Source organism: Centruroides vittatus, unplaced genomic scaffold, assembly GCF_030686945.1.
Source record: "Centruroides vittatus isolate TY-2023 unplaced genomic scaffold, ASM3068694v2 contig_347, whole genome shotgun sequence".
Classification (NCBI taxonomy): domain Eukaryota; kingdom Metazoa; phylum Arthropoda; class Arachnida; order Scorpiones; family Buthidae; genus Centruroides; species Centruroides vittatus.
The window spans coordinates 838,714-864,751 of NW_027122171.1; the positions used below are offsets into that span (position 1 = coordinate 838,714).

Below are 26,038 nucleotides of genomic sequence, written 5' to 3' on the forward strand. Positions count from 1 at the left end.
CAAATCATTTCTTCTCTCACCATTAATTTTTCCTATACAGAAATTACATCATCAATGTTGAAAGTATTGCAAATATTTCAAATTTTCTATCATTTCCTCATCTTTGCTACTGTAGGTCACAAGTGTCAGCTCTTGATTTTAATTCTAAACTACCAATCTTTGAGTGAAAGTTAACTGGATCTGTTAGGATTACTCAACTTTGTGAATACCAATTACTTGCAAACTTTGACTCTAACTCGGCCTACAGAATATGGCCATTAGAGCTTATTACATATATTTTGATGTTACACATATATAGTTGACATCAAAATTTATGAACCTGGAATAATGATCATTCATTTCTCTTAAAAAATATCATAATTGTTTTCATAATAATTGTGCATGTGTCTATGTATAAATATATGAAGTATTTGGTGTAGAAGACGATAAGTGTCATAAAGAAAGTTTAGAAAACATGCAAAAATTAAACATCTTAAGAAGTGTTTTGCTTTTTTTTTCTTTAATCAGAATAAAGTATACATTATAATTAAAAAGTAGATACAATATTTAAATTGAAATACACTGACATTTAGCTGTTAGCATGAATTGTAATGTACTAATGGAAATGGCACTTACAATCTTTTACACTCAACCTTCATATAGGCTGCATTTATATACTCTGAAAAATATATTCTAAATTCAAGATTATTATGAAAAATATGGTGTTTTAATCTGTTATCATGTGAGAAAAGTCAACATTTACACATCAAAACTGTTTTCTAAACTGGAAATACCAAGTGTTTGTAAAGATCAGTTTGGCAACATCATCCACATAACAGTGAAGCAGTTGTTGTGTTTATAGTTATTCATATAATACTGGTACACTATTTTATTTCTTTGAAAATATTTATAATAGAAATTATCATCAAATAAAAATATTTTTGATTACTAAAATAATGAAATTTATAAAATATAAATTATACATTTATAATATTATTTTTAAACATCAGAAAACAGAAAGTAACATTTAAAATCTATGTTTTATCTTTTCCCTCCTTCCTTTTTTTTCTTTCTTTTTCTCCCCAACTAAAATAACATTATTTAGCCAAACAGTTCAAAAATGTTGCTGTATTTATTAAATGTATTTTTCATTGTAGAATTTATTGAAATTTATATGACATCATTTCACTAACTATAACATACAATCTTCCTAGAGGATGGCCAAGTAGTGTTGCATCAAGAGTCAAGTCATGCTTGAGCTAGTTGATATTGGTAAAAGCCGACAAGCCAGTAATGTAACGTTGCATTGTGAACTTGACGGCACAATGCAGCATTTTACAATTCTGCCACTGACTTTGCATCTGGGCTGCTGCCATTTAAATTTAAGTTGTGTGTTATAGGGATGTTGATTTATCTATTTTAGTGTAATATTTTCATGACTTTTAAAAGAGTCTAGTGACAGTATGTAAGTTTTAAGTTTAACTCTGATATAGTCATGTATAATACTGAATAATTAGATATGTTGCAAAGCCACACTGTTAACATTCAAAGCCCTATGTGGATTGCAAACTGAACTTTAGAGATCTGTTTTACTTATACATTAGCATTTTTAAGTGCCATGGTTTCATTTTGAAATGCCACTAATCAACTGCAAACATTGAAAATTTATGAATAACTTTTTAAATTTCTTTTAATTACTCACTGTAAATGTATTACTTGTATTATGTCAGAGATTTTAAACTTCTTATAACTTGTGTTTTAAGTTTTTATTCACTTGAGTTATCTTCTTTATTTCAATGTCTTGATGTTTTATGTCTGTTTTACAACTACCGGTAATCCTGTTGAACATAGTAATATATGTTGTTACTAAAAAGTTGTATCTTGATATTTTTTTTACTGTTCCATTTTAAAGTTTAACCTTTACTATGAAGTAACCTTGTTCTGTTTTATATTATATATATCAAAGTATTGTTATATAACAGAATGACAAAATAACAGTAATGGGTATATGGAAATGAAGACAATATACACTGGATGATTGGTTAACAAACAAATCTGATAATGAACACCTTCACAAAACATTTTTATGTTCGGACAACAAACACCTCACAGAACAACTTATGTTCGGACAATAAACACAAGAAGAAGCAATGTAAAATAATGAATACCAATTGTCTTCCCTTGTCTTTGGGCAAGCAACAATTCGAAACTTTTCGGAGCGCAGGAGACGTCGACACTGACGCTCAACCCAGTATATACCAATAGGATAGTATTTCTGCAAACTTTGAAACTCTTCCTTGTAATTCCAGCCTTTTATTTTCCTGACAGAAACAATTCTTTTATATTATTTGTGAGACTGTCAGGCAGGCACTAATTAAGTTTTGTGTCGGTTTTTATTTTCGAAAGGTGAGAGTATAACAGCAAAGGCAGAGAGTGGGCAGAAAATGTCTGACATTGCTGGGCAGTATGGCTTATACAGATCTAAAGTAGGCCACAGTTAAGAAAGATACAGTATAATCAAGAAGACTCAAGCAGCTAAAGGAGTAACAAAAATCACATCTGAGAAATAAAGAAGGACCAGGTTGAAGTTAATAAACTTAGGAATCTTTACAATGACAATACTATTAATTACTTCTGAAAAATCTTGAAGAGAGAAAAGCAATCGACATTGGACAGATTCTTTAATGCCCCACAAACAGAAAAAACATGACTGATAAAAATGCAAGACTGTGCATATATGCATTTTTATTATTACATATAAATAAACATAGTAAGAAAGTATACAATTTTTTATATTTGGGGGTCTCCAGAACGGATTAATCAAATTCCCATAAAAATCTATGGTAAACTGATAATCGGTTAACGAACAATTCAGATAGTGAACAAAGTCTTGGAACAGATTATGTTAGTTAACCGAACATCTGTGTATTTCAAAAACATTAATTCATAAATTAGATTTTTACAGTTAATAAGCCATATTTTTCTATTATTATTCTATTACAGATGTCAATAGCTTAAGCTGGTTTTGATATGTGTAATCTGCATTTTGTTAGTCTTCATAAATTTTATGAATAGTTTTAATATAGTTTGAAGTTTATTTTATTTATTTCAATAAGCCATCTCTTATATACTTGATTATCAAATTATTTCAAAGGCAACATTTTAGTAAAAATAAAATTCATATTTCAATTTATGCTTTTCAGTTATAACAACATTTTTCACTTGCAAATTAATAAGTAAAATCAATTAGAAAAATTAACTATACACAGTTTTCTTCAGAATTTTTTACTTGAGAATTAGAATTATATATTGAAAACAGTCAAATAGTTTACACGTACAAAATTAACATTATTACTTCACAGAATTACCAATTAAGAAAACTTTAGTGTAAAATTACTAAATAATATATCTAATCTTTTGAAGTTTAAGACTATTTACAAAAAATTAATTTTCCAAGTCTCTTCTGATCCTTTTTCACAATACCACAGAAGTAACAGTCTTTCAGCTTGAAGATAAAAACTTCATTAATGACCAATAATAGATTGTTAAAAAAATTCACACAAAGTTAAAATTGATCAAATGCCAACCTTTTATTTGAGGATTTGGTGCTTTTTTACATTAAAATTTTACATTACTGTGAGAAATTTTTATCACTGTTTTTGATGGGATTAAGTTCCAGTATTCTATATTTCCCATATAAATGTATTTACAATTTAGATTTATAAAAATTTTCACAAAATCAGTCTAGCATGTAAATCAAGAATAAGGTACTGTACATGTAATTATGAAAACAATAAAGATAATGTGATTAATATAAATAATGATTTGGCTGTCTAAACAATTCAAATAAATATTAATAATTCCTATATACAAATATACACATTAATCAAATACAACAGTGTGGGAGTATATTTAATTCACTATAGTTAACATTTATCTTAATTATTATTTATTTTGTTTATTTATAAAGTAACACTGTATAAATTCAGTACATAACAATAAAATAAGATTGTTAACTTTCTGAAATGGTTTTAGTTTTAACAACTTTTTGATACAATTCTAAAATAAGAAGAATCAATAACATTTGGAAAACATTCATCTCGAATTTGTTGGTTATATCACTTACTATCTGTATTTTAAACTTTTAACATTGTATGATATATATATACAGAATCTTCCAAAAAGAATGCTACGATTTTAAATTACTATAATTATGTTAATTATTACCTGAGAAGTATGCATTGTACACCAATCAATAAAATAACTGTCAGAGTTTCATCTTCCATCTGCATTTAAATGTCTTTTGTCTGCTGCCTCTAGGAAGCACCATAAACAAAAATAGACTCCACATTAGAGAAGGCATTTTGTGTTCTGCAGTTCACAAAGTCAGAATCAGTCATGGTGGATTACTTTGAAATTGTCATTCTGAGACAATTTCAAATTAGTATAACCAAAAACATTTATTACTGGTGCAAAATATACAACATTGTCTACTTGAAATGACTGCTAATTACTATTTTGGATTGCAAATGTAATATGTATCTATCTCTATTTTGGACAAGTAACAAAAATGGGATTTTAATTGAGTAAAAGAAATGTATGTTATAATAAAAAAAAACATGGCATGTTCTTTTAAAAACATAGCATTACTTAATAACATTTTTTCTTCTAAAAACTCTCTGAGGACCGGTATCAGTCCACAGATGATCACTTTGAGTAACACTGCTCTAGATTAGTAAAATATTTATTTCCAAAATTTAGTAGAAATTCTAAGTAACTACATTGTGTTTTATACTTATATTAGAAATTGTATTACCTGAACTCCAATGCGTTGTTGGGAATGTCGTGCAGTTTGTTTCACTAGCTGACAGTAAAACTCATTTTGCAATTCTGGCAGAGTGAGACACTGCTGCAAGGCATTTTGGGCCAAGGCAACATGATAATCAATACCTGAGGTGTCCAATGGCACTGAGATAAACAACTGGATGGACTATAGAATATAAAAACATCCTTCAATATATTTATATATTTACATTAATGGCTATTTAATTTAAATATAAATTTTTAAAATTAAATGGTACTATATCAAAAAATATTAATGAACTCTTAACATACTTCTAAAAATGTTAATATACCTTCAACTAAAAATCTGAATGCTGCATTTTTTAAATTTGATATTTTTATATTTCTCTTTTTTGTAATTCGTTAAGTGACAACAGCAGTTAAAAATTTAAATATAAAAGTAAAATGTTCTATTACAATGACAATTATTTATTTTAAATATTGTTCAAAAATTTTCAAAATTATAGTTTATTTCTCAAAATATATCTAATAAATTCATTTTAAAACATTAAATCAGCATCATTTGATTGTCAGTTGATCAGTTGATTTAATTTTTTATGTTTGCAGTTTGCATAAATTTTTGCTTTGAATCAATAAGTTCAATGTACTTTTCTTGTTTATACAGTATATATTTCTATATAAACTGTCAGAATTTTGTTTCGAATTTAATTATTTATTGGAACTTAGAATATGACATTTCTAATTTAACTGTGTTCTTGACGTATTTTGAAACCTTGTCAGTAACTAAATTAACTGTGTTCATTTCTCACATAAAAGTTGGCTGTCAACACGTTTAAAAAAATATTCTGTTAATTTTAAATTTCCATGTAAAAGTAACATATCTATTGGGTAGCAAGAGTATTCAGTCCAAATTATAACCGAGACATCATCATCCATCTAATTCTTTATTATTTTTAATAATAAACACTTGATTGAAGTAGATAATATCATTTCTAAAGTGAAATTTTTTTTATATGAATAGATGTTTGTACAGTGAGTTTATATGAATGTGTGAAAACGTAACCAGTTCTGTACATAATAAAAAATACCAAATGATCTGCTGGATTTTTTTATTGCACTACATCAATTCTGATTGATAATCAGATATAAAGCAATTTAGCTAATGGCAGGCAGTTAAGCCACCATCTCATGATAAATTTAATAATTAGAAATAAATTAATTTTTTAATTTTAATTTAGAACATGCTGGAAGAAAATATCAGACTGAAATGTGACTTGAATCCGCAATTCCTGCTTAACATGAAGATGGATTGCCAGTTATTGTACCATTCAAATCTCCATCCAATCTTCATTTCCAATGCATTCCTCAAAGACCTTCATCAGTATTTGGAAACAAATACTGGATGAAAGTCTGGATAGTATAACTGGCAATGCATCTATACAATAAGCAGGAGTTATGGGTTTGAGTCCCACTCTAAGCCAATTTTTTTTCCAGAATATTCTACATTAAAATTAAAAATTAAATTTATAATTTATTCCTAATTGTTAAATTTATCACAAGATGGCAGCTTAACTGTCTACTTTTAGCCAAAGTTCTTTGTATCTGACTATTAATTAACCTTAATATAGCCTAATAAAAAAAATCTGATGGATCATTTGGCACAAGTGTACTGAGTTGTTGTTTATGTTAATTAAATATAATAAAAATATTTAATAAATGTAAATAACTATTATGTTAATTATTTTTTGTTTAAAGATTTCTTAATATAAGCTATTTTCACACTTATTCTCTTTTATATTCTCTTAAAATTATAGCTGAACTATACTAACTTTTTAATCTTAGAAGTTTTTTTTTTTTTGTTAAAACTAATCTCTAAAACAGAAAATTTAATTATTTTAAATGCAGATACTTTACATGAATATAAAGTATATAAAGTTATTTTATTAATGATTCCAATCTATTCTAATGATGATTTTCCATCTATAGTTATTGACTATAATTTTATCAAGTTATTTTTACAGCATAAATCTAAACATAATGCTTCAAATTAAGTTTTAATTACACGAACAAGACATTTAAGAATGGAGACATTGAAACATATACAATCAAGTAAAGATGTCATAAGTTCAAATCTAATAACAAACACATGATGTCATATTAAAATTATACTTTTATTTTGCCAATCTACAAATATATACAGTCAAACTTTTATATTACATACTTATACATAATGAATTTTTGCATTGAACACTGCTCTTTAAGCCAAAAATATATGTAAAATTGCTTCTAAATAGCAAAGATAAATTTCTATGTTACGAATTTTTTTAATTTGTAAGGGCCATTGATTATGAAAACTTGATTACTCCCTCTGGGTTGAGTTTGAATTTAGGTTCAGTTTCAGATATCAATCTGTAAACCCTTTGTAAAACTGCATTTCATGTTTGAGAAATACTAGTCATTAGCGTTTAAAACCATCATACAATCCGCCCTCCCAGGTGGCTACTGGTTGTAAAGAAGGGAGAGAGAGAGAGAGTCCAAATGAAGGGGAGAGAGATTAGGTCCAAATGACATTTATAAATAAACAACAACTAACCCATTACAAAAAGACACCAACCACTGCCAAATTATCAGGCTAGAAAACAGCTATAGCAATATTAATAATTCTAAGATAATTAGGTACTAGAGTTAGGCATTAGGCACCATCTCTTGCTAAATTTAATAATTAGTATTTTAATTAAATAATTTAAATAAATTTAGGCCTACTGGAAAAAAAAAGAATCGGCCCGAAGCGGGACTCGAACCCGCAACTTCTGCTCACCGTGCAGATGTGTTGCCAATTACACTACCCAGACCTCCGGTCTGATCTCCCCTTCCAGTATATATAAGCTTACGCTACGACCATCGACGGCCATTATAATGCCAGCTGGGGACACATTTCTAGCCTGATAATTTGGCAGTGGTTGGTGTCTTTTCGTAATGGGTTAGTTGTTGTTTATTTATATATATATATGCCTTGCTGGAGTTGTGATGGCCAGTTGAGTGCCTTGGGAGGATGTGGGCGCTTAATGTGTCTCCAGCCGGCATTGTAATGGTTGTCCATGGTTGTAGCATAAGCTTATATATAATGGAAGGGGAGATTGGACCGGAGGTCCTGGTAGCGTAATTGGCAACGCATCTGCACGATGAGCAGAAGTTGCAGGTTCGAGTCCTGCTTCGGGCCGATTCTTTTCTTCCAGTTAGGCCTAAATTTATTTAAATTATTTAATTAAAATTCTAATTATTAAATTTAGCAAGAGATGGCACCTAACGCCTAACTCTAGTACCAAATTATCTTAGAATTATTAATATTGCTATAGTCGTTTTCTAGCCCGATAATTCGGCAGTGGTTGGTGCCAAATGCCATTGTTAACAGATATCAATTTACAATTAACAAATGTCGAAAATGTTAGAGAGGTGATAATTTTGGCAAATGCTGAACTAATTTTTGAAGTTATTAAATAAAATAAAATCTTACTAAGTTATCTGGAATTTGTAGAACTGTTATTTAATATAGTGTTTAAGCATTACTAAAAACTGAATATGTTGCAGGAAGTTGATAAATACTCAAAAAAGAATGACATTGTAGCAAAGTTTGGAATTTCTGCAAGTAGTTTATCAATCATAATAACAAATTGCAAATCAATTTTGAAATTAGCCGATAATGTGACACCTACAGGAAATTGTGCTAGAACTTGTGTTTACGTCAACGTAGATGAAATAGTTTTAACGCTCTTAATAAGTGTGAAACATATTATGAAGAAAGAACATTTTTAAAATTGTTCTGTACAACAAAAAATTATATTTTTTTTTTTAACAAAAATGTAATTCAACTAAGTTGTAAACTTAAAATTGAAACTATGTTTATATTAATTTAAATTACGTAAAATAACAGAAAAATTACATTAAAATAATACTTTATTTACCAAAAAATATAATTTTTGTATAATGAAATTTTCCTATAGCCAATGTTTTTGCAGGATTTAGCAACTTCATTATATAGAAGTTTGACTGTAAATATATTTCATAACTAATACAAATTGGGATGACTATAACAATATATAAATATATTGTTATAGTCATCCCAATTTAAATAATCAATAGTTATGAAATTCTATTTTTTTCATAGACCAATATGAAATATACTAGTAAAACTTTTTACTAATATCTATTGGTTCAATTGTTCTAGAAAAACCAACAAAATATCAATAAAAATTGTGCATTTCAACAGAAATCAACAGAGCACCATTAGAATTTTATATTGCTTTTTATTATTTTTTTAACAGGGAGTGGTATAAAAATTAGTAATTTTAATGCAGCTACAATATTAATATGACTGTAATTTGCTATTCAATCTATTTATTGAAGGATTGAACAGCACTGTGTTCTAGCCACAATGTATTTCTTACAATGTGAATAGAATAGTACAAAAATACTACAAAATGTTCTATCATACTGGTATTTAATCCTCAAACATATGGTAGATTACAAGCTTAACCCTTTCCATGCGGTTATATGCCTTTAAGCGTATGTCACGTGACTTGCCGTTAATTCGTGATGCGGCATACGCCTTTCGGCGTAATTAATCAAAAAATTCGATTATTTTGCGTTATATTCGATTTTCCAGCGATCTTAACTTTGATTCGCTATTCTGTAGGTCGATTGACTTTGTTTAAGCCAAAAAGTGTTTTGTGACCACCCCTGGGCCATAAATATTTCAGTAAAATAGACCCTCTCCCTGCCAAGTAATTAGAGACATAGTGTAAATAATAGCAGTAACTTCTCCCCCGCTCTAGCTAGAGAGCTGCGGTTTATTTTATTTAAAAGAAGACAGATGTATCTAACTAACAAATGTACAAAGTTTAGCGATTTTCTGTAAATTAATCATTTTTTTCTTTTGTTCGTAAGCTTCAAATTTTAATATTATTTTAAATTTCTATTAAACTAAAAATTAAACAATCGTAAACTGTAATATGTTCTTAATCAAACGCAAAAAACAGATTAAACATAGCGCAATTTTAAAGCAAAATATCGCGATTTAAACATTATCCAAAAACTGCAAAAAATGCGCCGCATGACAAATTCCACTCAATTATTTGCTGTAGATTGCCAGCATGGAAAGGGTTAATATATGTTTGTGAATCAAATTATGTTTCAAATATAAGTGTAGATTGAATTTTAAGCTAGAAACCTCAAGATCAATTTATATGCTAGATTTGACTTGTGAAATACAATTTACAATATGCACAATCAAATGAATTAAAATTATTTTAAATGCACACTACCTTAAAAAGTTTGACAGCCTCAGCTTGAAGTTGTTCGGACGGTAGAGTGGTCAGAGCCTGAGTAATATTTTCTTTTGAATATAACAATAAAGGATGTCTCCAAATAACACTAGCTGTAAAAAATTATAATAAAAACAATGACATTATACTGCATTGTATGAGAATAAAATATTCTTTTAGAATTAATTAATAATTTAAACAGTAAAAGAATAACAATTATGGAATTAGTAATGATTTTCACAAGACTGATTCTAACAGATATTTGCATTCACACAGTTTTCTACCATAGAATGGTAATTGACTTACTTTCATCACCATCTACTTCCATCAGTCTAGCAATTAATTGTTCATATTGAGTTCCAACAAGATTATCACCAGAAGAAACTACAGTTAAATTATACAGCCAGGCATCCTATTAGAAAATATACAGCATTCTCAAAGGTTTTAAGACCATGAAAATTATCAAAAGATAGAATGATATCCACAGTTCTCAAATTTGTTACAAAGAACAATTTGTTAGTATATAAATGAATCAGGCTGAAGTCAAAAGAAGTTTTAAATTAATGATTTCAATTAACCTACCATTTCTTGTTTATTTGATAACAATAGATACGTTGGTCCTTGATGATTGGGATATATAGCAACGGTATATTCAGATCTGGAAACATTTTCGTCTTGATCTTCTTCGTCACTGTCAGAGATGTGTACAACTTCTTCTACTTGGGCATCTCTCATGTTAATTTGACCTAATGGAGTCTTAAAATAGAAATCAAAATTGTTATTTTGGCTTTGAACAGAATTCAAAAATTTTAACATTTTTCAAAACTTTAACACAGTTTTATATATATATAAACATAGATGAAAATACATTTTTATATATTTTATGTTTTATTTATTTATTTATGGACCTTGCTTGCATTAATGATATTAAAAATAATTATGAAAATTTGCTTATTTTTTTCTTATTTATTTTACAAGAATTAATCACATGTAGTTATTCTTATATAATATTTGCATTATTCAGTATCATTTCCAAAACATTTTTCATAAAAAACATATCAGATTATTATACACACATGAAATTTTAAGATTCATATATGAATAACTCAAATTTCTTTTGGAATCCAATACTTTCTACACAAACACATTTTTGAATTATTTGTTTATTTACTAATGGGATTAGATTGCATCCAATGGTAACTACCTCAATGATTCCGATTTATTTTCAAGGGTCAATCAACTGAGAAGGAAAGCCAATTATGCAAAATAGACCTATTGTTTCAGATTCTCCAGTTAAATTTCAAAGAAATAACTGTCTAATCATCTGTGAAAACAGAATATTGTCATGCATAACATTTTTATTTTTGTATGATAGTACATGAAAATAAACTTTTTTTTTATAAATTTTACTATATGTGTATACATCTAATTTGATCTTAAAAAGATTTAATAAAATATACTGACAAAAATTTTCATTTCTTTACTGTATATTAGTTTTTTACTTTTAACATATTATAAAGATAATTTAATGAAATAAAGGTTAATATTTTAGCAACTTACGTGGCAAACTAATAAATTAAAAATTTACAAAGAAAATGGTGCATTAATTCTGATTATCAAAAAATGATCATGCATACAAAAATAAAAATAAAAATTTGTAAAACTTTTAGAGATGGGTGAATTTTCCTTATTAATTATTCAATCATGTAGAAATGAATATCAATTCTAGATACAGTGATACCTTGGTTTTTGTTGATAATCCATCCAAAAACAATTGGCAAAATCTGAAACTGATGAAAACCAAGGTAATTATTTCAATACGAATCAATGTAAATCCAATTAATTCATTCTAGACACTTTAAAATGCATACCAAAAACACATTTTATAGAGAATAAATATTTTGTTTAATACTAAAAACAATAAGAAATGAATATAAAATGAATATAAAAATGTAATGTAAAAAACAAATGAATATTTAACATAGCATTCAAACGGCTGCTGGCCCTGGAAAATTTCTTTGGTCCCCATGACAGAGCTAAAAGGATAGGAAAGCAATGGAATTGTTTGGCTAGATGCACGGGGTAATGCTCACACAACAAGAAACAATGCCACACTGAGCAGGAAAATGCGTGGGTCACCCTATGTTTTCACCAAATTAGCAGTGAGGTCACGTGGGCACCCCGACAAAAACCAAGACAAATTTTTCACAAAAATCATTGATGAAAACCGAAACCAGCAATAAGGGAAGTCAACAAAAACTGAGGTATAACTGTAATTGTAAAAATTTGGAAAAATATTAAAATAAATTTTTTAAATTAAAAAGATATCTGATCTCTAACATTTATGTATTTTTAGATCTAACAGAGAAGTTAAGAATATCAGAGAACAAGTAAAATGGCAAGGCCATATTTGGGACAAGACTATGTCTCAGAGACTCACTACTAAGCGAGATCACTTTGACGCTCACGGCAGGTCTCGTTCTCATTCTCCAATCATCTTTAGTATCGCTGGTTTTGAGTGCGATCATTCAAACTTCACCAGCCACAGCCACGACCACGAGGTCTTCGACAATGCATTTTCATTGAAAGTAACCTATCGAATGTTGAAATTTCTCTCCATTGCACGACGCCCCAGGTTGAATTTTTGTCAATGCAAAAATTTCCCGTTTTGAAAAAATAATAGTGGCTATTGTATCGTTCGCAATTAGTTTTTTACTTTGCACAAACAATATATATATATATATATTAATAAATGTAAAAAGAAAAAGTAATTCTATTTCAGAAGTTAGTTCTAATATAAAATTATAACAACGTGCCATCTAGTTTCAAAAAGTTCTGATGATGAAACGAGATATCTCCGGTCAATCGGTCAAGGTTAGCATGTGGCAACTAAAAATATGTGGGGAATAACACAGGACAGATAAATGGGTTTTTTCAAAGATTCATTTGTCAAAATTTGATTTAACAACATTTGCTTTTCGAACTTCCCAACACACGTGTTTGTCAAAATTCAATTTCACAATATTTGTATTTCCAATTTACCAACAAGCAATGAATGCACAAATCTCACACTACTGCCTGTTTGTAGAGAGTGTCACCATTTTGTATTTTATTGTGTTTCAGTTCTCGGTCCCCTGACTACCTACAAGTCTGGGTTTTTTTATGCGTGCATGATTTGGGCACCTAATACTCTGTGCCAAATTTCAACTCCTGACATGTACTGTACTCCTTCATACCTCTAAGCTGATAACACAGCAGGCAGTACGATTTTATAAACAAGACATAGTCTTGTCAATTATTCCTTTCACTTTCTTTATTTATTATAAACTGTCAACATACAATATTGAGAGAAGGAATTATGACATCTCAAGCCAATTTAGTAGTTGGTGTCTCTAATATATACCAAAAAAATTTTTCAAAACTTAAGGCATTTTTATTGTATGAATTTCTTGATTTATTCAGTTTAGTTTCTAATAAAACAAACTGTTATAATATTTTAGATTGTAATATTATTTTTTAAATTAGTTTTTCTCCTTCATTTATTCTTCTGAAATAGAAGATAGAACCAACCCATGACCTGATGCAATAACTTTATTAAGATTTTACAATAATAACGTACATTTTGAGTATCTGTAACACTCCCCTTCAATTATTAATCTTTTAAAATAGTTGCACATATTCACTATAGTATCTCTCAGATGGACTTTTAAGATCCATAAAAGCAGTTTATTAAAGTCATATCTATCCTTTATGACAATGTTTACTGCAGACAGAAGGTTTTTAAATCCAAAGTGTCCAGATTCCCAGACAATAAATTTTTTTTCAAAGACTTCCATGAGACAACCTAACTTACTTTGGATTTAAAAACCTACTGTCTACAATAAACATTACCAGAAAAGATAAATGTAACTTTATTAAACTCCCTATATGTATCTTAAACTTATGTGTATGAGAGATGTTATAATGGATATATGCACTATATTAAGACTGTTAATGACTGAAGAAAAGGACAGATATTCAAAATGCATATTTTTTATTGTGAAATCTTAATAAAGTAGTTGAATCAGGTTATATATTATTTATTCTTCTAAAATAGAAGACAGAACCAAAGAAATGAATCACTAACAACACAATCCATCCCTATTGGGAATTTAAAAATCTATGTAGTTTTTCTATTTTTAAAATTCCAAAGTTTGACATTTTGAACATTTGTTTATTTGATTCACGTTTAGAGCTGCCCCAGTTACAAGTACATAATTAAAAGTTATAGTAATTTTAATTATTTCATTTATTTTATGCTAAATACTTACCGTATCACTTGGTGTTTTAAAATAAAGAAACATTCGACCAATTAAAACGCACCAACATCTTCGTGAATGGCCATGTTTCACCTATATTATATAATTAATAAACACAAAAAGACAATCAATAATAATATATAAGCAATTTCATATCTGAAACAAATTACAATTCTCTTATTTATTAATATACTCAGTTTTAAATAAGATAAGATATTTTATAAAATACTACAGACTATACTCATGATCAATTAAAATCCACTGTCCACATATTATGTTTGATGTTTTATAGATATCAAAAATTAAACTTTGATATCTTGTAGCAAATAAAAGATTTTACTTTATTGAAATTTTGGCCTTTTCAAGTACTGATATTCTACTTTACATACCATTTTTTTTTTTTCTGTATAGTCTGCTTCCATTCAAAAACTTCATGATTAAGTGAAAGACTCAATGAGGTAAACATAAATTGAAGTGTATATAGATATTGATTATTTCATAAAACTAAACAGGAAAATGTAATAAGTAAAGTGATTAAACAAAGTGTTTTTAATAACAGGCAGTAACACTTAAACAGAATATAAGTAGGCTGTTTCTTTTTCAACCTCCAATGGTCCATAAAAAAAAGACATGTATAAATAACAAAATCAATTTACTACCAAAAGTTAGGTACAAACATGGTTACTTTTTGATATAATCACTGTAAAGATTGAGGCATTTGTCTATCTGTACATGAGCTTTGCAATCCCCTCTTCATAGAATGTTGCCACTAGTGACTTGCGATGACCGTAATGTTATTTTGAAGATCGTCATTAGTCTTGAACCTCTGCCCTCCTAGCCACTTTTTCTGTTAAGGAAAGAGGTAGAAGTCTCTCAGCTCTAAATCAGCACTATGCACTGGTGTTTAAAGGGGGTGAAGACTTCCACCAAGCTTAGAACTTTTTAATGTGTGAAGACTTCCACCTCTTTCCTGAACTGAAAACATGGCTAGGAGAGCAGAGGTTTGAGACTAATGATGATCTTCGAAACAACATTGTTAAGGCCATCTCGAGTCACTGGTAGCAACATTCTATGAAAAGGGGATTTCAAAGCTTGTCCACAGATAGACAAATACCTCAATCTTCATTGTGATTATGTCAAAAAGTAAACTATGCATGTACCTAACTTATGGTAATAAATTCATTTTGTTATTTACACTTATCTTTGCTTTATAGACCATCAGAGGTTGAAAAAGAAATAGCCATCATACAATAAAAATTTGCACAATTTTGAATTTTGTGATTTCAAACCAATTTGAAATTTTGTCTAACATTTAAAACTTTCTTCCAAATACTATTTAATAAGAACATTTTAATTCATTCTTATTACACAAAAAACTAATCAATAAATTTGTGAAATTAAATACCAAAACCAAAGTTTGGTAAGTTCAAAAAACTTACCTGTAGAGGATCTTCCAAAATAAATGCTATTATTTTAAATTACTATAATTATTATCCAAGAAGTATGCAACATATGCCAATTGATAGAGTAACATTCAGAGTTTTATCTCCCATCTGTAAACATCTTGTCATCTACTACATCTAGGAAGTGCCATAAACATAAACAGTGATTCCACAATAGATAAGGCATTTTGTGTTGGAAGTAGCTATAGAATTGTGGCTGTTGTGGGAAGAGAGACAACAGATATGCCAAAGAGAGTGCAGGCAGAATTTGAGTATTAGTTGAATAAATACTGTGTGACACAAGGTGTATACTTCAAAAAACTGTATCAAGCAAATGTGAAACTTGGACTGTTTTCCAATGTTTTATTGTACATTACAACATTCTCAAATAATAATTACAATAATTAAAATTGCAGCATATTTTTTGAAACACCCTGTATTGTTTAAACTAACAATAAGAATTAAGTAAGAAAAGATATGAGAAGAAAAGTATTTACAATTAGATGAGATAATTTCAACTAATTAAAATATACAATATATACATATGTTTAATGTTTATTAGGTATATTTTTAAAATAATGCTACATTTAATGTAATTATTCTATTTTGAAAGTTTTAAAGTAAACTTTTAACTTTAAAAGTACAGTTAAAGCTTTTTCATGGAATCTCTATTGAAAATGAAGTTTCTATTGGATTCCTCTTAATGTCACCATATTCTGACAGTCTCACTGATGTAATATTAAATGGATTTGATTGTACTTTCAATAAGACTGACTTCAAGTAAAAGAACAAAACAGCATGCATTAAAAATAATAATTTTTAAAAAAATATAAATTGTATTAAATCACTTCCATAATTTTTTGATTTTTTTACACAATATGAAAATAAAGTCTGTTATTAATCTACTAATAAATTAATTATATTGAATCTTTTATATTATTTAAATAACGTTAAAATACATATTGTTTAAGTAATATAAAAATGTAAGATAAGTACAAATTTATTATCAATTTATTTAACTTTATTTTAATATTTTATAAAAAAAAATCATAAATTGCATTAAATCAATTATAAAATGTTTTGATTTTTTAAAAACTATTGTTTTCAATGAATGCTGTTTTCATTCTATACATGACAACAATCAACTGGTCATATTGAAAATATTCATTAATAGGGTTTCTTCAGTTTTATTTTTTGCCTTTGTTTTAATTTAATGCCTTGAGATAACAAAATCATTTCATTAATGTAAATATTCTTAATTCCTTAAGAATAATTAAAAGTATTATTAATTTACAAACCTTAGTTAACCATCCTTCAGTTGTTGGTTTATTTTCTGCCCTGCTTAATAATAATCTGGTTGCTTTTCTCCTCAAAACATTCTGTAAAACTAAAAATAATAAATAATTTATTTTACAGTTTTTATTTCCTTTTAAACAATAAAATGTTTTTGTATTTATAACACACAAAATATTAAACAATTTTTGCTATTTTTCAGTTTTATATTTTAATTAATTTATTGAAAATTTATTACAAATTTTGAATTCTGTTGATTAAATTTATTAATGGTAATCATGTAATGGTAAACTAGTTATTTTATTGAAGGTTTAAATACATTGATCAGCTTTCAAAAATGCTATGCAATGAAATAATCAATACATTATTTTTAGAAATTCCAGGAATTACAAACTACATTTCAGATTGACTTTTTAATGTGTCCACCATCATTTGTGTTTTCTCTGGTGTCCAAATGGTATTCATTTTGGGAAATATACAAGGGATCTACAAGGGACGTTCAGTTATGAAGGTACTGTACTGTACATTTGTGAATTACAGACAAGCTGTTTTATTTACAGAAATGACACATAATAAGTAAAAGCATGCTACTTTTCAACATAATCAGCACCAATATTTAGGTACCTATTTCAGCAATAAACAAACTTTTGTATATCTTCTTTAAAAAAACAGAACATTCAAAAATTCTAAAGTATTGCCTTACTTCTTTCTGAACTTCTTCATATTATAAAAAAGACTTCAAAATAATAATGTGTACTTCTGATAGCCAGTCATATGACATCTTGTGATGTATAATCACTCCATCTCTAATTTTTCCATTGCTTATGTAGGAAGTGATGCGTCTGTGTGTGGGTAATATGTGACCACTGAGATAGCACCATCTCGACTGTAATAGACTGAAGGCAAATTTAATTTGACATTAAATCAAAGTTGTCACCAAGCTGGTTACACTGATATAACAGCTTATTGTGCTTGTGACATATACACAAATCATGATATGGCTGCATACATTGTGCCTGGAGAAAAGGATAATCCCAGCAATTTCTTTCAAAATGAGACAAACCTTATTGAGACACTGGGACAAAACCTTAACACACAATTGTTCCATTAAAAACAGAATGTCTAGTCATCTTGGAGTATACTAGTAAAGGTTATCTTCTCAGACCACATTTGGGAAAGATATGTCTACCACATCGGAAATTACAAAAATTTTTTATTCTAGTAGCTTCTCTTCTTTTGTCTAGCATATCCACAGATTCAGTCTCTAATGAGTAGGTATTTTAATGTCTGTGCTGTGTTTCTGTTCTCTGTGGAAACACAGCACAGACTCCTCTATTTCTTTTATTCAACTAAGATATCTTCTTTCCAGAAAACAGTGTCCTCTGATCTTATATATTCTTTTATCATCAAATTAGGTGGAAAATCAAAGGTGTGTTAATAGTCAGTTCTTTGGTCACAGGTGTGGGTTCCCATATACTGTATATTGAAGGTGAATTAGCTGTTCTAATCCTGACAATACAATTAATACCAGTTATTTTTTCCAAATTTTGAAAACAATACTTCATTAAAACGTTTTTATCAGTATGTTAATTCATCATCTTATTTGACTCTAATATTCCTGATGTTTGATCTGTTGTTACATTAGCTTTTTTAAATATAATTTTGTCAAAAACTTGATTGCTCTTTTTTAATATATTTTATGGGTAGTTTTTATACTCATTTATTCATTTCTAGATACTTTAAATCTTTCTATTCTTTTAAATCTTATAATTTTTTTTGCAACTTTTTTGTATATTTCAACTGTGTTCCATGCATCTTTTCTATCTTTTGCTTTTTTACATATTTAATATTTTACTTTTTATTATACTTAATTAAATTTTTCTACAAGCATAAGAATCTGGCATAATTTTCTATCTTCTTAATTATATGTTTCTTGTCAGTTGTAGAGAAACCATGTTGTGCTAGATTGATAAGAAACATATAGAATAAGCAATTTCATTTTTACCATAATTTTTTACTTCCAAAAATGATACAAGAAATACCATTATATATATATAAACCTTTAAATTTAACAAGAATATAAATTGGCAGGAGTTTTCTAAGCATCAGAATGCTTACTTATCTCTTTTCTTTTAATCTAGATGTTGAGAATGAATTTTGTCATTACTCGCCTAGTCATTCTCTAAACTAAAGCAACAAAGTCTAGTGTCAAAACTATATTAATGAGAGTGTAAGAAATCAGGCAGTGTGTTAATATAAAATTTACAAAGATAAAAAAAAAAACTAAAAGTAAAAAAATTTTAAATATTGGCATTTAAACAGTATTTTCAAAATAAAACAAAACAGAACGTATTTTCAACATTCATGTTATGAATTTTGTTTTACCATCATCACAAAGTGAAATATATAACAGTGAATTGGTATTTCATTTTGTGAGCATTGCAAAACACAAGATAATTCAACAGATGTAACATTATTAACAAATTTGTTGAAAAAATTTCAACAATCTCAACAAAAGTATCTTCGTACTCTTATATGCCAGAGTGTTATTTACTATGTTATTTACTTTGTGTTTCTATCCCTGAAGAGGAACTGTTAGATAATATAGTTCAAAATGCATCTGGTGTAAGTACATTTTATTATTTAAAAAAAATTTTTTTTTTAAAGTTTTAAAATTATATATCTATTTTTAAATACATTATAATCAATCTCCCGTGGCATACAAGAAATAATTTCATCTCTTATTTTCCACCAGTTAGGTATTCATCTATCAATTTTCATATAACTTCAAATTATAATAATTACCAATAACCCATAAAAGTTTATAAAATGAAATTTATAACACATATTGATTAAAATATTGTATTATATGTATTAATTAGTGTTATTGGAATTATTATAGAAGAATGTATATTTATTCTATCTAAAAAATATTTTGTTATTACATAAACTAAAATGTAGATTTTTCCTTTTTGTACAAACACTGTCAATATATAATAGTCCTAATTCAGCATCAGCACAATCCATTAAATTCTTTTAATTGTCAGACATAGATTTGTAACAGTTTTTACTGAGTTTATATGTATGTATAATTTCAATTATCTAATCACCATTCAAATTACATTTATGTTAATATTTATGTACAATAAACCAAATTAATATAAATGATGTTACAATGTACAGTATCTACAATAAGTGTATCCTTACTACAAAATCAAACATCTAGGTCCATAAAGGAATTTCATTACAGTTACATATGTAAATAATGCTTACCACGAATCCATTCTTCCATTGTAGTTATTGAATCTGCTGTTAGATAATAATTTCTTTTGCTAGTAGATATCTATAACAACATTAAATTAAAACATTAAATTCAAAATAATTTATTTATGAACTGTTTAATTTAAATAATTTTTTGATATTCTACTTAAATTGCTTACAGAATTATTTTATTGTAATAAATTTAATCAAAATAGGAAGTAATAAATCTATGCTGCTTACTTCAAATGTTGCAGCACCTTCTGCACGATTCACTCTACAAACTTCATCCAAAACTATCTGACCTTGAGGTTTACGATTGATGTCATTCTGGATTTAATATTTTAGATATTAATTTTTTTATTATTTTAATAAATTTAAAACTAATTGCTAATAACTAAATTTTATTTTAAATCATTCCTCTTCTACTTTTATGTTAAACATAATTTTTAAATAATGTTACATTTTTTTCCTCCTTTATTCGAATTCATTATAAAATAATTTATTTTAATTAACTCTTCAGCAAAAGCAAGTTATTAATTTATTCCTGTTGACAAAGAATTACAAACAAGAGAATGTTTACAATTGCTTACCAGTGTTATTTCCAATTTATATTTTTGAAATATAGTGTTATAGTGTAGGTTCTATTTTTTAGATGACTAAAACATTATTCTACAGTAGTCCAATTATTTACAGCAACATATTTATTATCACTGTACAGTGCTTGTGATTCACGTAAGTTATGTTTTTACTTTCAATCATATATTATCATCTTTCTAGTTTAATTATTTTTTTATTATTAAATTTATATTCTAGATCTTTAATTACACAGAATTTAAAATTAAAATATAATAATAATAATAATAATAATAACTCTCCCGTGGTCACCACCTGGTCGTGGTGGGAGAGCCCAGTAATTTTACTGATCCATAGGGCAATGCAGGCTGGAGCATAAGCTCCTGGTAGGGACACCCATGCCAGTAAGGTTTATGGGGAGAAATGAAGCTAAGAGTGACCACGCCCACATTCTGTGGAGATATTCATCATGGTAATAACTAGATCAAAGTGTGATACCAGCTCGGACGTCGCCCGGGTTAACAAGGTCCGCGTTCGTGGGTTAGGCAGAGGCTCACGTTCGAAAAATAGGTCACAGTCTCCCTTGGTTATTGGTGGCGAAAGCAGCACCGGCCCAAGCATGGCTACTGCAATGCCCTCAACAGATGTGAGGAACCAACCTAGCCTTGGTGTTTCTGTGGCAATGCATCCACAGACCACAAAGGCTGGAAAACCACGCCAACGGATGAAATGGACAGTAGAAATGAACGAGTTTATCATCCGTACTTATTACACGATCACAAAACTCGAAACAAACATGACAGCATACAGACAACAACTACACCATAGATTCACACAACAGTATCCTCACCTCACTGTCACCGAACAAAGGGTTGTTGATCAAAAAAGAACAATTATACACAACAACCTTATTCCACAAACAACACTTGAACTTATCAAACAACAGGTTGCTGATCAAATACATCAACAGACAGAAACATCTCACATTAATGAAGATCACGTAACCTGTCAGGATAATCCAGCAACAAGCATTGATAATAACACACATACAACAATTACCACTAATGATACTACAGACACTTCCTCATCCATCACTGATAACATAGACTTGGATTTAGTTAATACGCTCTCACTTATATTTCAGGAAACACTCACTAAATATACAGGTACAGATCCCACACAACGACCACGAATACCAAAAATCAACACGTCAAAGGAAGTAGGAAAAACACTAAATTATGTAAACACTCACTTACTACCACACTACATTTATTCAATTTCTACACTCGCAGACATTCATACATTAGTTTATGCTGGGGCAGTCACAGTAGTGACACACCATGGACTGAAAGTACAATCACAGACAAATACACAGAAAACACAATTCTATCACAAGCCTGCCTGGCAGAGAAGAATAGAAACACAAATAAATGACATTAGACAGCAATTAGGCAGGCTGACACAATACACTAAAAACAACATAACACCCAAATTAAGGAAACAGCTCAAAAACATTTTCAAGAAAATAAAAACACGCACAAAACATGAACATCACAACACACACATTACAGAATACATTGATACACTAAAACAAAAACTTGCTGCCAAAGCACGTAGACTCAAACGATACAAAACATGTACACTACGAAAACAACAAAATAAATTATTTACAAACAATGAAAAACTCTTTTACAGACAAATTAATAACAAAGCAAACACTGATACACAGCACAGTGGCACACCAACAGAAGAAGAACTCACAACATATTGGTCTTCTCTTTGGTCCAGTGCTGTCACGCACAATGCTGATGCAGGCTGGATCGAGGAGGAGAACAGAAACTTGCACAACATACCAACTATGCCCTGTGTTGAAATAAACATACATGATTTCCAATACACTGTTAACAGAACACACAACTGGAAGACACCTGGTGTAGACAACATTCACAATTTCTGGTACAAAAAGTTTACATCACTGCACCAGGAACTAGCTAAACATCTAACACACATCATCATCAATCCACAAGACATGCCAAATTTTCTTACTCAGGGCATCACCTACATGAAACCTAAAAACAACAATACCACAGACCCCACACAATACAGACCAATTACATGTCTTCCAACACTCTACAAATTATTGACATCCTGTATTGCAAACAAAATATACAAACATGTTGAAGAACACGACATTCTAACAGAACAACAAAAAGGTTGTCGTAGAAACCACAGGGGATGCAAAGAACAGTTACTCATAGATTCAGTCATTCTACGGCAAGCACACAGACAACACAGAAACATACACATGGCATATATAGACTACAGAAAAGCATTCGACAGTGTTCCACACAGTTGGCTGCTACATATCCTACACATGTACAAAATACATCCATCACTCATTGCATTCTTTCAAAACACTATGCAGCACTGGAGAACAACACTACATCTCAGGGTTAGTAACACTTCCATACAAACAAACCAAATTTTTATTAGGCGAGGAATTTTTCAAGGAGATTCCTTGAGTCCTCTCTGGTTCTGCTTAGCCCTGAACCCATTATCCAACATGTTAAACAACACGCAATATGGTTACAATATCAGACACGAAAAAACAACACAGTTTACACTGTCACATCTCATGTACATGGATGACATAAAACTTTATGCATCCACACAAAAACAACTTCATCAACTCCTACAAATCACACATTCATACACCAAGGACATACAAATGGAATTTGGCCTAGATAAATGCAAAACAGTTCACATAGAAAATGGAATCCTGAAGAAAGAAGATTTTGCACTTGGAAATGGAGACATTATTGAATCCATAGAAGAGGGCAAGTTCTACAAGTATTTAGGATTCCAACAGGCCAAACTAACAGAACATACACAAATAAAGCAAAGATTAATTAAAGAATACCAAAGTAGGTTAAATGCTATTCTCAGAACACAATTAAATGCAAAACACACAGTTAAAGCAATAAACACATATGTCATCCCAGTACTCACATATTCTTTTGGAGTTATACATTGGACTCACACTGATCTTGAGCAACTCCAAAGGAAAACAAGAACAACACTTACTAAGCATAAACAACATCATTCTAAATCCGCCACAGAAAGATTAACCCTTCCACGTAAAGATGGCGGACGTGGCCTGATTGACATAGTTAACCTTCACTACAAACAAATACAGTCACTGCGAGAGTTTTTCTACAAAAAACAAGAAACATCACAATTACATAAAGCAGTAACTCTAGCAGACTCGAATAACACACCATTAAACTTACACTCACATCATATGGACACAACACAACATATAAAAAGCATAGACACCATTAAGCAATCGTGGGCTCGAAAGGCACTCCATGGCAGGCATCCTTACGATCTGGCCCAGGATTTTGTTGACAAAACTGCGTCAAACAGCTGGTTAGCTCGGGGATGCCTCTTTGGGGAGACGGAAGGATTCATGATTGCCATACAGGATCAGGTCATAAATACTAAAAACTACAGAAAACACATAGTCAAAGATGCAACACTCACAAATGACACATGTAGAAAATGTCACATCATGCCAGAAACTATACAACACATCACATCTGGTTGCAAGCTCTTGGCACAGACAGATTATTTACACAGACATAACCAAGTAGCAAATATAATACACCAAGAGCTTGCAAAGAAACACAAATTAGCAGACATCCACGAACCATATTACAAATACATTCCACAGACAGTATTGGAAAACAACACGCACAAAATGTACTACGACAGAGCCATAATCACAGATAAAACAATTTACCACAACAGACCAGACATCACACTCATTGACAAACACAATAAAATCACATACATTATAGACATATCCATTCCAAACACTCACAATATACAAAACGCATGCACTGAAAAAATTAGCAAGTACACAGAACTCGCCCAGGAAATAAGGCATCTGTGGAGGATGGATAAGGGTGCTTATTGTACCTGTTGTTCTCTCCTCTACAGGTGTCATACCACACACACTACACAAAAGCCTGGGCACATTAGAATTGAATAGAAACACATACATCACACTACAGAAGGCCACTATATTGAATACATGTCATATTGTGAGAAAATTCCTGAATACAGACACACACACTGATACACTTCTTTAATTTCTGTTTTGGTTACTATGCCTTGACTTTGGTCCGGCATAGTACACAGCCACCAGTGTTAACCGAGTATATCTCACTTAACCCAACAAAAAATTAATAATAATAATAATAATAATAATGCACTTGGAAATGGAGACATTATTGAATCCATAGAAGAGGGCGAGTTCTACAAGTATTTAGGATTCCAACAGGCCAAACTAACAGAACATGCACAAATAAAGCAAAGATTAATTAAAGAATACCAAAGTAGGTTAAATGCTATTCTCAGAACACAGTTAAATGCAAAACACACAGTTAAAGCAATAAACACATATGTCATCCCAGTACTCACATATTCTTTTGGAGTTATACATTGGACTCACACAGATCTCGAGCAACTCCAAAGGAAAACAAGAACAACACTTACTAAGCATAAACAACATCACCCTAAATCCGCCATAGAAAGACTAACCCTTCCACGTAAAGATGGTAGATGTGGCCTGATTGACATAGTTAACCTTCGCTACAAACAAATACGGACACAGTTTTTCTACAAAAAACAAGAAACATCACAGTTACATAAAGCAGTAACTCTAGCAAACTCAAATAACACACCATTAAATTTACACTCACAATATATGGATATGACAACATCTAAAAAGCATAAACACCATTAAGCAATCGTGGGCTCGAAAGGCACTACCATGGCAGGCATCCTTACGATCTGGCCCAGGATTTTCTTGACAAAGCTGCATCAAACAGCTGGTTAGCTCGGGGATGCCTCTCTGGGGAGACGGAAGGATTCATGATTGCCATACAGGATCAGGTCATAAATACTAAAAACTACAGAAAACACATACTCAAAGATGCAACACTCACAAATGACACATCATGCCAGAAACTATACAACACACCTCTGGTTGCAAGCTCTTGGC

At 29.6% G+C, this 26,038-nt stretch overlaps 1 protein-coding gene across 1 annotated transcript in view; it reads right to left on the bottom strand.

Annotated features, from left to right (window-relative positions):
• LOC136974299 (uncharacterized protein CG43867-like) overlaps positions 1–26,038 on the bottom strand; it is a 68,068-nt gene that overhangs the window by 15,262 nt on the left and 26,768 nt on the right. The window contains exons 13-20 of the mRNA XM_067269137.1: positions 20,638–20,724; positions 20,410–20,479; positions 17,142–17,230; positions 14,414–14,494; positions 10,686–10,859; positions 10,410–10,515; positions 10,104–10,216; positions 4,796–4,969 (exon numbers count right to left, since the gene is read on the bottom strand). Of these exons, the coding sequence (XP_067125238.1) occupies positions 4,796–4,969; positions 10,104–10,216; positions 10,410–10,515; positions 10,686–10,859; positions 14,414–14,494; positions 17,142–17,230; positions 20,410–20,479; positions 20,638–20,724 (894 nt within the window). The remainder of the gene's footprint in view (positions 1–4,795; positions 4,970–10,103; positions 10,217–10,409; positions 10,516–10,685; positions 10,860–14,413; positions 14,495–17,141; positions 17,231–20,409; positions 20,480–20,637; positions 20,725–26,038) is intronic.